Below are 13,746 nucleotides of genomic sequence, written 5' to 3' on the forward strand. Positions count from 1 at the left end.
GGATTGCAAGAAGCGCTGTCAGGAACTGCCACGGGCGTTGATGAAATCAAGCTGCACAGCATTTTATCCCAATTCAGCATCCTGAACACATAAACGCTCGCATATCTGCAACATCAACGCAGTAAGTTTCCATCTTGGCAATGCTCTTGATCCTTAACCTGTCTGTTTCGACGTTGTGGATGGTGTGTAGCAAACGCATAACATCAACCCGCAAGCCCAGCATCGCTCCTTCCATCTTCGAAAGCGTTAACCATATTATGACAGAAAGTAACAGAGCTAACGCGGATCACGCGCTCACACGACCCACCACCCCAGTCAGCACCTATTACCATGGACTATACACCGGCATACAACACGTCACCATCATCCCTCTATCCGTCCTACTTGGGCCTCAAGGCCAAGCGCAACTCGGTCGGCGAGGTCGGCGACAACGGCAAGCTGTCGCGCGGTCACCCTACAAACACGCCAATGCCGCCGACGAGCGTCAACACGGGCTCAGACGCGCGCTACATGCCGCCGCAGAAGCGCGTTATGCACTTTGGCGAGGTTCAGTCGGAGATCTATCGCACTCCGTCAGCGATGAGCAATGACTCCTTGGTCAGTCAGGCTCATGACCTTGATGGGGGTGTGAGCCTCAATCAGCACTACGGGAGCGAGAGCAAGTTCGCAGGCAGCGCCGGCGCGCCTCGCGCTGGCACTGGCAACCAGATGGCCAGCAGTTATTATTTCCACGGGCAATGTGATCGTGTTCCAGCTTCGATTGCAGAGTACGGTCGTGGAGCGATGACGGGTATGTATGAGCCACTAGCGGCATGGAACAGCCACGGTGTATCACAAACCAACGGCAGAGTCGGTGGCGACTTCGGCGCTCCATTCGTCAGCTATGCCTACCACAACATGCACTCACGGACCCCGTCCTTCCTCAATCAAGGCAGTGTCGGCTTGCCACAAACCGATCTGCGCATGCCCAGCTACGGTGCCATTGGCAGTGCACCAAGGCAAGGCTTCATCCTCTCCACTGCCGCTGCAAATGGTTCGCTAACCAGACGCAGCAAGTCCGGAAGTCGTACAAATGCCAGCATGCTTGCCGATATTGTCCGCTCCGGTGCATGCGATTTTGTCGACGAGCTAGACGGCATTGATCCGATCACCGGCTACCGCCCTCGCTGTCCTAAGCCCGAGAACCTTAAGTCGACCTACGTCTCCATCACGTCTGCGCCCATTAAGGCGCCACCAGCGCTTGCCGATGCGACTCTGGATCCGACCCATCGCGGCAACCAGTCTGTCACCCTCCGCACCCAGAACGTCAAAGGCAACGCCGCTGCTTACGTCGATGTGAAGGATCAGCCGCTGCCAACCTTCTTCCCCCGCTTGTCGCAGGGATACAAGCCAACCATTGAGGAGTTCTTCTTCGTGATGCCGGTCATCGAGCCGTGCCGCATCGGTGTCGCCAGCAACGCAGGCGTACTGCGTATCAACAATATCCCCTTCGCAGCCACCCGCTCCGAGATCAGTGCAATGATCGGTCGCAACGCCAAGATCGTCAGCCAGCCGATGGGCAGCCCATACTTCGCTATCCACATCATTATGGAGCGCCACACCGGCAAGACCATGGATGCCTTCATCGAGTTCTTCAGCCAGGCCGAAGCCGAGTGGGTTCATGATCAGTTCAACAAGCGCATCATTGCTGGCCGTCATCCGCGTCTGGGTGACCGCCACGTTGACATCGTGCTTAGCAGCCAGGAGGAGCTGATGGCCGAGCTCTTCCCACGCGCCAAGTATGTCGCTTGGGATGGCGCCACCCCTCGCATTACCGCCAACACCGACATGTACTACCCAGGTATTCAATCGGCTGGCTTCTCCGCCTTCCTGTCTGTTGAGGAGGTCACCATGACCATCAAGCACGCGGAGACTCCGCATCGGGTAAGCCGCATACTCACACATACCGTCAATATCCGTTTACTGACCCATCAGCAGTCAGCGTTCGCCCAACGCGCGATCATCCGCGTGTATGAGTCATGGATCTCCACCCTTCACAAGTTTCCGTGGTACGCTGTTGATTGCATTACTATCAGCGAGCGAGACATGATCTTTTCCGCGACCATGAGTATCACCGACAGTCTGCTCGAGGAGCTCAACCGTAGTCGGGGCAAGATCGACCCTTCCAAGCCGACCCCTGTCACCCTTCAAGAGCTCACCGTCGCCGTGCTTACTTGTCCAGGCTTTTCGGAGCAGCAGAAGTCCAAGTTCGTCCAGAAGATGGGCCAGACAAGTTTCAACGGCTTCACCAACTCTCGTGGAATGAACATCGTATTCGGTGGCGTTGCCCAGCTGGCTCGTTCTTGGCCATTCAAGGTGCTTGCTATCACACCGGGTGTCAAGCAGGATATGGTAACGGTACGTACTCCACCTGATACAGCATCAAAGCGTGCATGCTGACAGCCTAAATAGTACTTCGCCAATCTTCTCCGCGATGCCACGACTCGTGGTCAGACGCTCTCACGTACCGATCGCTTCACCATGCGCATGATCGGCGCTGACGATGCCGGGCCCTTTGGCGCCATCACCTTCGAGTATGGGAATGCGAAGACGCTGGCGGACGTGGCTAAGGTGGAACTGGGTGTGATTGACACGTTGTTAAGCCGCGTTCTTCCGGCTTGAGACGCACTCTTTTGCGTCGAGGTGCAGTCTTCTAGATCGAGATACTGTGATTGTATTGTGGTTAGGCTTCTGACAGGGTTACTGCCTTGGATGCCGGCTGAAGGTGTGCTGCGAACGGATTGCTTGGTGCTGGCTTGGGCATGCGGGTTTGCGCCTGCCCATGACTGTTATACTTCTCGCGATGTAGGAGTAGTGAACAGTAAGAAATTCGTCTCCTTACACTGTCGCACCCTCAATCAATTCCTGCGCGCCTGGTCATTGAGCTGACTACAGTTCTTTGTGCAATGCATGGGTGTGCAATCAGGTATCAGGAGCATTAATGCAGCTGTCTCAACGTTCCTGACACGTTGCTTTGCACACACGCTAGTATAACAGCGACGTAGAGCTTCTACATCTCGAGCGGAACCACAGCGTAAAGCCAAAAAAACCTCACAGGGCATCATAGAGCGACGAGATGCTTAGCTATGTGCAAGCATACGGTACGCAGATACTTCATCACCTGTCCTGGCGAATCCACTATGATGGCGCCTGCAGTGGAAGTGGTAGTAAGCGCCAATATCGCTGGCTGCAGCGTCCAAGTCATTAACGGTAGAAGTATCCGCACTGCCGAATGAAGCCATAGGCAATTAGATACATGTATCCGGCTATGGGCGGAAACGCTGTATGCAAGTACACCACTCCAGCCTTTCCCGCAATCAAGCAAGAATGACGGGAAGGCCCGATACGACGCCTCACGCCTCCTTTCACTCACTTCAGTCGTTTCCCCTTAAGAGCAACCACACCGTATTGAGGTGGACCTTACGTATCAGGTTCGACAATCTCGCCGCCGCACTATATGAGGCGCCCTTTGAAATCGCGGAGACACTGCTGCGGTGTGCAGTTCCGGTGGATTTACGAGCGCAGATCCGCAAGTTGCTGTCACAGTCAGCACTATAAAACGGCGACACCAATGACTTGGTCGAAATGCGGTGCAATTGATTCGTGTTGACGTGTGATAAGCAGATACATGATAGCTCTGGACGAGCTGGTGGCTCAACGAACTGGCAAACTCGCTGCATGAACCAGTGACTCTCTGGTGCGCTTTTGTTAGCCAGGCCCACGAGTTCTGGTTTCTCCAGGTTCCATTTCACCGCAAGACAAAAGACTTGAAGGTGTTATGGCGTCCGGCGTCGACCGTGATAGCACAATAGCGTCACTCTGCCCGGAAAGTCTGTCTCTTCGCCGGATCGTCAGCGACCAATAGAAACACTGCGTAACCATCCCGGCATCCCCACGACCCACTTTCTGCGACCATTTCCATTCAGGAAGGAGGACACATGCAAGACCGATTGTCACCTCAAACCAGGTCGTGGAGACTCTTGATAAGGTAGTGAGTGACCTCATACACTCTGCACCTCATTGTGGTGAGACAGCAAGTCAAAAGCTTGGAGGTAGGTCTGCGCCTTGCTCTCCCATCGCCATTCAATTCCTCACGCAATGCTGCTTCATGCTGTAGCGGCGTTGTGCCTGCTTCCACTGCTCTACGGGGCATCTCTTGCTGTTCCTGAAGGCTATGTGCTGCACGAGAGCAAGTCCCACCATATCCGGAACTTACACAAGCGTCGCGAAAGCGTTCGTCCAGATGCTATCATCCCCATCAAGATTGGCTTAACCCAGTCTGGTCTCGAGGATGGTTACAAACGAGTGCTTGATGTATCTCACCCGAGCTCGCCGTCTTATGGAAAGCATCTCTCCTTGACTGAGGTCAACGAGTTGTTCGCCCCTTCGAAGGACACCATCTCCAATGTGCGCGAATGGCTCGCTTCTGCTGCTGATATTGACATTGAACGCATTCCGGTGTCGAAGAATGGCTGGATTGCGGTCGACCTGCCCGTGAGGGCTGCCGAGCGAGCCTTTCACACTCAGTACTATGAGCATGAAGACAAAGATGGCCACTCACGCATTGGCTGTGACGCCTACTACCTTCCTGTCCACATTCAGCCGTATATCGACTACGTCACACCTGGTGTTAAGTCCTCGCCTAGACTTCGAAAGCGGACCGTCACCCAGGGAAGGCCGCCTGGAGGAGGACCAGGCGGTCAGGGTCCGGGCAAGCGGTAGGCCATCGGACAACTCCAGCTTCTTCTGCCATCCGAGTTTCGCTAACGGTATGTCTCTTGACACGAAGGCCACCGCATTGGAGTCCGCCGGGCCAAGGACCCTGGCACATGCCGCCAGCAGCTCACGGTTGCCTCCGGATCTACAAGACTGCGGGCGCAACATCACACCAACGTGTATTAGAGCGCTCTACGACATTCCCATGGCCCATCTCAATGACAGCGTAAACGCACTCGGCATTTACGAGAGTGGCGACTACTTCTCCCAACAGGATGTAAAGTGACACCCGGAGCTGAATATCGCACATTGAGTGACTAATTCTTTCGTACAGCTCAACCTCTTCTTTGCGGAGTACGCACCTAACGTGCCGAACGGAACGAGTCCAATAGTGCTCTCGGTCGACGGAGGTGAAGCTCCGGTCGCACCTGACGACCCGTACGCACCCTACTGATTACCAAGTTTTGCTTGTGTTAGTGATAGTGCTGACGGCTCCGGGATATTCTAGGAACAACACCGGCGAGAGCGACATCGACATTGATATGAGCTTCTCCCTGATCTACCCTCAGAATGTAATAATTTACCAAGTTGACGACTTCCCACAAGCGAACGCATCCGTCAACGGTGTGCTCCTGGGCTTTTTGAACACCTTCCTCGACGCTGTCGACGGCAGCTATTGCACGTACAACTACATGGGTCTTAGCGGTGATTCGCCGGGTTTGGACCCTGTGTATCCGGACCCTGCACCCGGTGAGCTTAGTTTGGGAGATGGTGTACACGTCAGCTGGCTGACACAACACAGACGGCTATAAAGGGCAATTAGAGTGCGGTGTCTACAACTTGACCCGTATCCTCAGTATTTCGTACGGAGAGGCCGAAGCCGACCTGCCAGAGCTTTATCAACAGCGTCAATGCAACGAATGGATGAAGCTTGCCCTTCAGGGCCACACCGTTCTTATCGCCTCGGGCGACTATGGCGTTGCTTCATATCCAGGTGATATTACTCCTTCTGGTTGCTTGAGCGGCGAAGGTCAGAATCAGACGATCTACAACCCAGACTTTCTTTCGTCCTGTCCATACGTCACGTCTGTCGGCGCTACACAGCTCTACGCCAATCAGACAGTGCTTGACCCCGAGAGTGTCATGCAAGACAATCTCGGTCCTGGCGCAGAACTTTTCGCAAGCCATGGTGGCTTCTCTAATCAGTGAGCAAACTATTGACTATCACCCACTTGCTGTACGACCCAACGCTGACGCATCTGGTCAACACTAGCTACACCGCACCGGCCTACCAACAACCCGCCATCAACACCTACTTCAGCCAGCACGACCCGGGTCTTCCTTACTACGTCGCTAACTCTAACGCCTCCAACATTGGCGCAAACGGCGGCGTCTACGTAAGTAAACCCTTGATTACGGGCCAGCCCTTCGTGTGAGACAACAGCATCGACGGTGTCTGACGCATGTTACAGAACAGAGCAGGCCGCGGAATCCCAGACATCAGTGCCAACGGCGCCTTCTTCCGCGCATACACGGATTTGGTTGACTATCACTATTTCGGCACATCCTTAGCTGCGCCGCTATTCGCGTCGGTATTGACGCTCATCAATGAAGAACGCACGGCCGTCGGCAAAGGACCGATCGGCTTCATCAATCCGGTGCTTTATGCGAACCCAGGTGCGCTCCACGATATAACAAACGGCTCGAATCCGAATTGCGGCTCCGCTGGCTTCCATGCTGTGCCTGGTTGGGACCCAGCGACAGGTTTGGGTACGCCGAACTACCCAAAGCTGCTGAGTTTGTTCATGTCTCTACCGTAAAAAAAGAGAAGACTTTATAAGGTCGTGAAGAAGCGCGAGGCTGTGGGGCAGGCTGTCAAAGCTAATGCGAAGCGCATCGCCGCTGTCAACTATGCTTATTCTATATGCTGAATTAGCCTGCCACTACGACAATGATGTCGCCATATCAGCGTCCCGTACATGCATCGCTTGTTGCAAACGATGTGTTCATTACCGTTTCTCCACCAACAGTATATGCAGAGCTAAATATCCCAGAATCAGAAACGCGCCGCAGAAGACGGCAAGTCCAATGGCATCCTGCCACAGAGCCAGCACGTTGAGGCCAAAGCTCGACAGAATGGCTGAGCCTGGAACTTCGATGTCCAATCCGTACTTGTGGTCCACTAGTGACAAGTAGCGCACTTCGTTGACAAGCAGGCCTTCGAAGGCGTAATGGAAGATTGAAAGCTAGAGCGCAGAAAGTCAGCAACGCCCGACGATGAGCACGTATTGTGGAATGGCTTACGTTCTGCAGCCAAGTGACCGGCTTAGGTATGGTGTCATGATTCAACAAGAATCCACCAAATAGCAGGCTGAACAGCATGACAAGCACACCTAACAAGTTCGCCACACCCAGATCCCTCACGCAGATGCCGATGAAGAGGCAGATCGTGGCAGCCGCAAGGTTAAACAAAACAATGAAGAGGATGTACTTGAAGAACTCCGCCCAAGCAGGTACCAAACCCGTCATGGGGTACATGATCATACCCATGATGAGCGGCGGCAGCAGTCGCAAAGGCACAATGTCGAAGACGACCTTGCTAAGGTAGTAAGCGAAGGGGTGGTAGTATCCCTTCGCGCGTTCCCGGACGAAGAGTAGTCGCTCCGGCGCGAAGACGTTCAAGGAGGTAAGGGTGGAGAAACCGAACAGGGCGAGCATGAAGAAGAAGAAGCCCAGGCGATTCTGGAAGCCCGGAAGGTCGTCTGTGAGGCCATAGAAGAGGAAGCCGATGAAGACCGCAAGCAGTATGGCGATGGCGTAATGTGTCAGCATGAGCATGGGGTTGCGGTAGAGGTTGCGCCAGGTTCGTCGGGAGAGGATGATGGACTGAGTGTGGATGCGGGGTTTGCGGTAGCCCTTCACTTTGCCTGTAGTGGCCGCGCCATTTGGAAGTCCAGGCGGATGGCCGTTCGCTTCAGCGGCGTGGTGAATGTCGTCTTTTAGGCTTGCAGCGACGTCGGAGTCGTTGTAGGCCTGAACTAGGACGTCAAGATTCGTGCCTGTCCCGGCAGCAGGCGGAAGGTTATGCGGATCATCCGTGATCTGTGGTGGAGGTTGGCCTTGCTGTTTCGAGAGCTTGACCCATTGCTGATGTCGCTCGTCATCCCCTAGTACGCTGTCACCCTCGCTTCGTAAGCTTGCAGGTGCGTTAGCATTGTCCGACGTCTTCTTCCGTGTGAAGAGCTCCCGCTCCTGTTGCTGCCGTATGCTCGTCTTTCGCTTCGCTTTCGGTCGTAGCGGACCGTCGTGGCCGGAACCGATCGAGTTCTCTATGCTGACGTTGCTGACGCTCGGTATGCTCTTGACGGCCATGGTCGAGCTAGCCCGCGTTGTCCGTCCATCACCGCCGTCGCCAAACACGACCTCCACTTCATCCTCTGCATCCGTAGGCGAACTAGCGTGCATCGTCAGATCCACAAGATAGTCGGCAATGTTGAAACCTGGCGGACAGGCGTAGCCGATACTGTCAAAGTAGCTCTGGCACTTCTCGAACGGCCCGCTGTATACCGCCCGACCCTGCGCAAGCAGTATTAGCTGGTCGAAGAGCGCAACAATATTCGACCGTGGCTGGTGTATCGTGAAGACGACAGTCCGGTTGTATGTTTTCACAAGGGTAACCAAACACTCCACGACGTTGAACGCATTGTAGGCGTCTAGACCTGAAGTCGGCTCGTCCAGGAAGAGTATGCTCGGGCTGGTGACAAGCTCGCAAGCAATGCCAACTCTTCTCTTCTCGCCACCGGAGATGCCCCGTCCGTTACCTTCTTCGCTGCCGATGACCTGATGCCGGATATGGAAGATGCCCAGCTGCCTCTCAACATCCTCAACCTTCTGCACCTTGGCCGCAACACTCATCTCCTTCGGCAGCCGGAGCAGGGCAGAGTCTAGGATCGTCTCGTGCACAGTCAAAGTGGGCAGCATCGTGTCATCCTGATCCACAAAGCCGATCACGCTTCGGAACTCATCATCGGTCACCTTCTCGCCATTCAGCCAGAAGTCTCCCGAAACATGACCGCGCTTCTTCTTGCGAGCAAGAATGTCCAGGAAAGAAGTCTTGCCAGCGCCGGAAGCGCCCATGATGGCAAGAAGCTCGCCGGGATGCACTGAACCTTGAACGCCTGACAAGATCTGCTTGCCCTTGAGGTTGTACGAGATGTTCTCGAAGTACAGTGCCGCAGGCTTGTGATCAGCCATAAGCTTGGCGTTCTCCTCTTCTTCGTCATCGCCAAGATGGATGGGTCCGTATCGCTGTGCGCTTCTTCGGCTTAGGAAGAAGACGAGTAGTATGACCGCTACAACAAACAGCGCACAGCCAGCGATAACACCAGCAATGAGCGGCGTGTTGATCTTCTTGATTGGACGCTCGTAGCCAGGCACTTCCGTCTTGTACAAGCATTCTCCGCTATGACATTGCAAAGTGATACTCTCATCGCCAAAGACGCTTGAGATCAAGCCGTTCATAGCAGGTTCTGAGAATGTCGAGCCGTCCTCTTTGGCGCCACCTTCTGTCCGCATCGTCTTGAATGTAGCTGGGCCCTTGATCTCCTGATCCAGAAAATCCGAGATGTCAATGCTGTTCTCCGAACCACACAAAAAGCGCCCTGGCACGCATTGACATCGTGCGGTCTCACATCTATAGCTCGTAGTGTTGCTCGTATCCGTGGCCTCAGCCTTCCAGCCACAGTCATCTAGGCCGCAATAAAAGCTCTCTTGCTCGTCCACCCAGAATTGGAAGTTACAGCTCTTACTCGGCGCATTGCAACTGAACGTTGCCTGCGGCTTCTTCTCTTTCAACTGGTCCAAGATCTTGCGGTTCGTGATGTCGCACATTTGGTAGTTCTCGTTCACCACCAAACCCTCTCGGTAGCAGACAGCGTCCTCCTCCTGTCCTGCCGGCATCATCGGCCCGCAAGCGGCGTCCGTGGCGCAGACGTTGCAATTGATGCCCTCCCATCCCTCCTTGCATTCGCATCGGTCTCCTTCCCGCGGTAAGCGGTCCTTGCCGTCCGCCAGCGAACCGCAGAGTGGTGCTCCGCAGTCTTCGCCACCAAAGCCCGGTGGGCATGAACACTTGCCGCTACTCCGCGTGCAATTGGCATACTGTAAGCAGACGAAGTCGTCAAGGTTGCAGTTGAAGCAGGGTGGGCATCCATCTGGCCGGTCCTCATACAGCCGGAAGGGGTCAGGTTGTGATAGCAGCGCATCGTTGGTAGTAAAGTACTGATGTGTTTGCGGACCCGCTCGAGCAGTTCCAGGCAGCGATAAGAACGCCGCAATAATCGCAGCGCATACTGCTCGCCTCATAATGCCACTCTACCTATCGTAGGCAGCAGGAACTGGGTTGTCTATGCCTGAGAGCTATTCCTAGGGCCTCTTGTCCGCTAAAGGACTGTTTTCCACATATGTCGAGGGAGCGAAGTGGTCGATGGGGTGACAGAAAGAGTTAGGACGAAGTCGTGTGAGGTTGGTATCGGGACAATGTCCGAGGTCCTCATGCGAAGCCATGCAGCGTGGCGCGGCGGGTGGAGCTCTGCCTCCAGCGACCCCAGAAACGGCAGCTGCCAAACATTTTGCCGGCGGCCGATCGTCGATCCATGACATGCATGAAGCACATGGCAATTATTCTTAAAGGACACCAATCCATCGCCCTTTATCCACAAGAACTGCTGATGTATTGACGACCGTTCTCGACGGCCGTATGATGGACCTGGACCCAGCAGATGGCGAGCCTCTTTCCCTTCCAGCAGACTCTTTCAGGCCCACCAACGGCGCACACTGAAGCTCAACGGACGACGATGGGTGAGGGCATCAGGTCTTGACTTGACTACGTGCCTCTCGCCCAAGATCGCCATATACCGTTGACGAACCTGCAAGACCTTGTGACCTCCTGAGCTTGCTGGGAAGGCCAATCCCACTCTCATTGTACGGTGCACATGTCTTTATTGAGTCTACCGCCGCATAACAGCCCTACAGCGTCTGAGAGACCTTGTACGGCTGTCCCAACGAGAGCCTCTGTCCAACAGCTGTTTGTGGGAATGACGGTTGGATACGTTGGGAACGGTACGCTACAGCCGCACGTGACTACGCCAAGACTCTTGCGCTAACTTTTGTAGATTTCACTCTCCTAACTTCGATGCACCCGCACCTCCTCTCAGAACCCTGCGCCCAACCTCTGCAAGTACGCACCGGTTTGCTCTCGTCCGAAATGGCCCTCTGTCATCCTCGTCAGCTTGATGACACTCTCTGTTTCTCCCATTTTATCCTTCATGACGAGATAGGCACGCATGATGCCGGTACAAAAGACCCTCTCACTGTATGAGCCGTTTCCGTCCATCTGCTTCATCTCTTCTTTGACCGCATCGAGCATGTCGGTTGCCGCCTGGTCACCAAAGACGGTTTTGGCAATGCTGAAGATCCTGTTGCTGAGGTGAGAAATCACCTTGGCAGGGATGAGTGGCTCGAGAGCCCGCGTCTTGACGTCCTCCGACGGGACCGGGGTGAGTGGAATCGGCCTGGTGGACTGTTGAAGTAAGCTTAAGCCGAGGTCACGTCGAGGATGATATTAATATACTTACGGATGAATGTCTGTAAGTCTATATGCGCGGTCCGGTACGTCAGTCCTCTGCCTGTATGCTGTTCCAAAGTAGCAAGAGATGCACAAGCGTCTCACGCAGATGCATTACCTTGTAGTGCGCGGACTCGGAAAGGGAAGACAGGGTATTGGTCTTGTTCCGAGGAGCTTGTCCAGAGCGTGGTCACGGCTTGAACCACAACTGAAGACCGAAGTATACACCATCCTTGTGCAGCGCTAACCTTGAACAGGAAGCACGTCATAGCGGATATGTGAGGCCGAGCGATCAGAATAGCACGTGATCGAAGCATTCACAGAACGATCTGGTTGTAGAAAGCAGAGCAGGCTGGACAGGAACAGCTTGAAGGACCTTAGATGCGCCCTCCACAAAGGAGTGACCGTTGTGCGAGCGGCTCGCCAGTTGCTGGATGGTGAACAAAGAGGGGGCCAAAGTACCTGCGAAATGTGGACGAACTTAACCGTTTGCACCTTCTTGTGGCTCCCTTGGCTAGCGACGAGCACAATTCGCGCAAGCGAAGCCTGAGGGTGATAACGAATGGGCGTCCGGCCATAGATCAATAAGGAGGAGATTGGTCGACTGCGAAAGACATATGGTACAAACACTAAACAATGCATCTATTCTTAGACGCACGCGGCAAACTCCTCGCTCACAAATCACCCCTTCGCGAACACGCTAAAGGAAATGCGCATACTCTACAATACTAGCCGACCTGGCTCCTTCTCCAAAGCCAGCTTCATCCTCTCCAGATACTCCGCAGCCCTGCGCTCTTCGCCTAGCTTGGCAGTGACGCTGAAGACGTTTGAGCCCGTAGTCACTCCCACAGCGCCAGGAACTACCCTTGGTGCCTTCCTCGTCGCTTGCTTCGGGGCCAGCAGGTCGATGATGTCCCGCTTCACCGGTCTAGGGGAGGCAGCAAGCGGCATAGGTGCCAAGCCAGTCACCTGGGGGATGTAATGGCCACGAGAGGACTTTGCGACCTTGTCGAGGCCTAGCACTGCGTTGAACAAATCGTCTACGGTAGGTTTGCGTGATTTGCTGATCGGCAGGTCTTCGTTTGCGAGCTCTGACGCGCGAGCGATGAAGGTAGATAAAGGAAGAAAGATGCCGAGGGTATCTTGAACGCGCTTCTGAGTCGCAATGACAGCGGAAAGGGATATAGGCACGGCAATCTCCGTCTCTGTTGGCAGCTCCGGCTCGAGAGGCAGATCGGATTTCGCTGCCTCGAGCTTGGGCGCAGGCTTGGGCATTAGCTGAATATTCGAGAGGTCGAGATGTGTAAGCTTGGTGAGTCGAGCAGACGACTGCGCTGGGTAGTCCTTGCCGATACGACCGAGGTATGCGAGGACGTCACCCTTCAGTAAGCGGCCATTCGGTCCGGAAGCAGGGATCTTATCTGCGTCCTCCTTCGACAGACCGTTGGTGTGCAGTAAGTGCTCGACGGATGGATAGAGTGGGTATGTCTGCTTCCGCGCTTTGCCTCCCTTTGACTGAGCGGCGCTAGCAGTATCCGCGGCACCACCTGCCGCCGCATCCGCTTGTGGTTTCGAAGCCGGCGGAGCTTCAGCGGAACTTGGCGAGCTCTCCGTGGTGTCGAGACCGCCGGCAGTCTCTTCCTGCGGCGTAGGTCTGTCTTTCCGTGCTGGTTCTCCTGCTTTCGCTGAAGCTTGCTCTGCCGGAATCTCGACGCTGCTCACATCGTCCCCTGCTTCCGCGGTGACCGCGATGCGTTGCCCGACCTTGACTCCTTTGCTGCCTTCACCCTGCATGATCTTGACTACCACACCGTCATCTTGTGCTTCGACGTCCATAGTCGCCTTGTCTGTCTCGATCTCCAGTAATACATCGCCGGCGGAGAATGAATCGCCTTCCTTGACCCGCCAGGCGGAGATGTTGCCCTCGGTCATGGTGGGCGACAGAGCGGGCATTGTAAAGTTCTGTGCTGCCGCATTGCGTGGTGATATGCGGAAGTCTGTCATGATCGCTTCTCAGTATGTCGCCCATTCCATGTCCGGGGCTGAGGGGTGCTTACTCCGTCTCTGTATGCGCCTGGAGGCATGTCTACCCGCCAGGCGGCTTGCAAGACGCGCCGAATGAGTTACGCTTGCCATTGTCACCCGTTACTGTCTGCAATGCCTTTCCACGGCCTCGTAGTAACAATGTAAGCGACGAATGGGAAAGGGAATAACTGGGCTCTCCGTGTCGTTGAGGTGTCCAAGCTTCACTCCCGACACTCCGCAGAAAGACCGAAGATGGACACTCTCCTGTCCATGTCAACGTTCAATATAAACCTTCAATGGCCACTTTCACTCTACCGTCACCAGTATGACATGTAGCTTTT

The 13,746-nt window shown here is 54.8% G+C and overlaps 5 protein-coding genes across 5 annotated transcripts; 2 read left to right on the forward strand and 3 right to left on the reverse strand.

The window, feature by feature from the left end:
* Positions 1-330: 330 nt before the first annotated feature.
* Positions 331-2,661, forward strand: BAUCODRAFT_25533 (uncharacterized protein; the record flags this gene model as incomplete). Its single annotated transcript, XM_007679759.1, has 3 exons — positions 331-1,923; positions 1,978-2,397; positions 2,452-2,661. The coding sequence occupies 3 exons, from the start codon at positions 331-333 to the stop codon at positions 2,659-2,661; spliced, it is 2,223 nt and encodes a 740-aa protein (XP_007677949.1).
* An 84-nt stretch (positions 2,662-2,745) lies between these two features.
* Positions 2,746-3,298, reverse strand: BAUCODRAFT_35503 (uncharacterized protein; the record flags this gene model as incomplete). The annotated part of the gene is made up of 1 exon (XM_007679788.1): positions 2,746-3,298. A coding segment is annotated over exon 1 (158 nt), but the record flags the coding sequence as incomplete, so codon positions are not given.
* Positions 3,299-4,137: 839 nt separating this feature from the next.
* Positions 4,138-6,575, forward strand: BAUCODRAFT_111098 (uncharacterized protein; the record flags this gene model as incomplete). The annotated part of the gene is made up of 7 exons (XM_007680063.1): positions 4,138-4,757; positions 4,858-5,032; positions 5,090-5,193; positions 5,264-5,505; positions 5,558-5,960; positions 6,029-6,152; positions 6,228-6,575. The coding sequence occupies 7 exons, from the start codon at positions 4,138-4,140 to the stop codon at positions 6,573-6,575; spliced, it is 2,016 nt and encodes a 671-aa protein (XP_007678253.1).
* Positions 6,576-6,764: 189 nt separating this feature from the next.
* On the reverse strand, positions 6,765-10,119 carry BAUCODRAFT_149488 (uncharacterized protein; the record flags this gene model as incomplete). The annotated part of the gene is made up of 2 exons (XM_007680064.1): positions 6,765-7,001; positions 7,060-10,119. 2 exons carry the CDS (start codon positions 10,117-10,119, stop codon positions 6,765-6,767), a joined length of 3,297 nt encoding a protein of 1,098 aa, XP_007678254.1.
* A 1,847-nt stretch (positions 10,120-11,966) lies between these two features.
* BAUCODRAFT_35506 (uncharacterized protein) lies at positions 11,967-13,513 on the reverse strand. Its single transcript, XM_007679789.1, has one exon. It carries the CDS (start codon positions 13,331-13,333, stop codon positions 12,101-12,103), a length of 1,233 nt encoding a protein of 410 aa, XP_007677979.1. The 5' UTR covers positions 13,334-13,513; the 3' UTR covers positions 11,967-12,100.
* Between the last annotated feature and the right edge of the window lie 233 nt (positions 13,514-13,746).

The sequence above is a fragment of the Baudoinia panamericana genome (genome assembly GCF_000338955.1).
Source record: "Baudoinia panamericana UAMH 10762 unplaced genomic scaffold BAUCOscaffold_9, whole genome shotgun sequence".
NCBI lineage: Eukaryota > Fungi > Ascomycota > Dothideomycetes > Mycosphaerellales > Teratosphaeriaceae > Baudoinia > Baudoinia panamericana.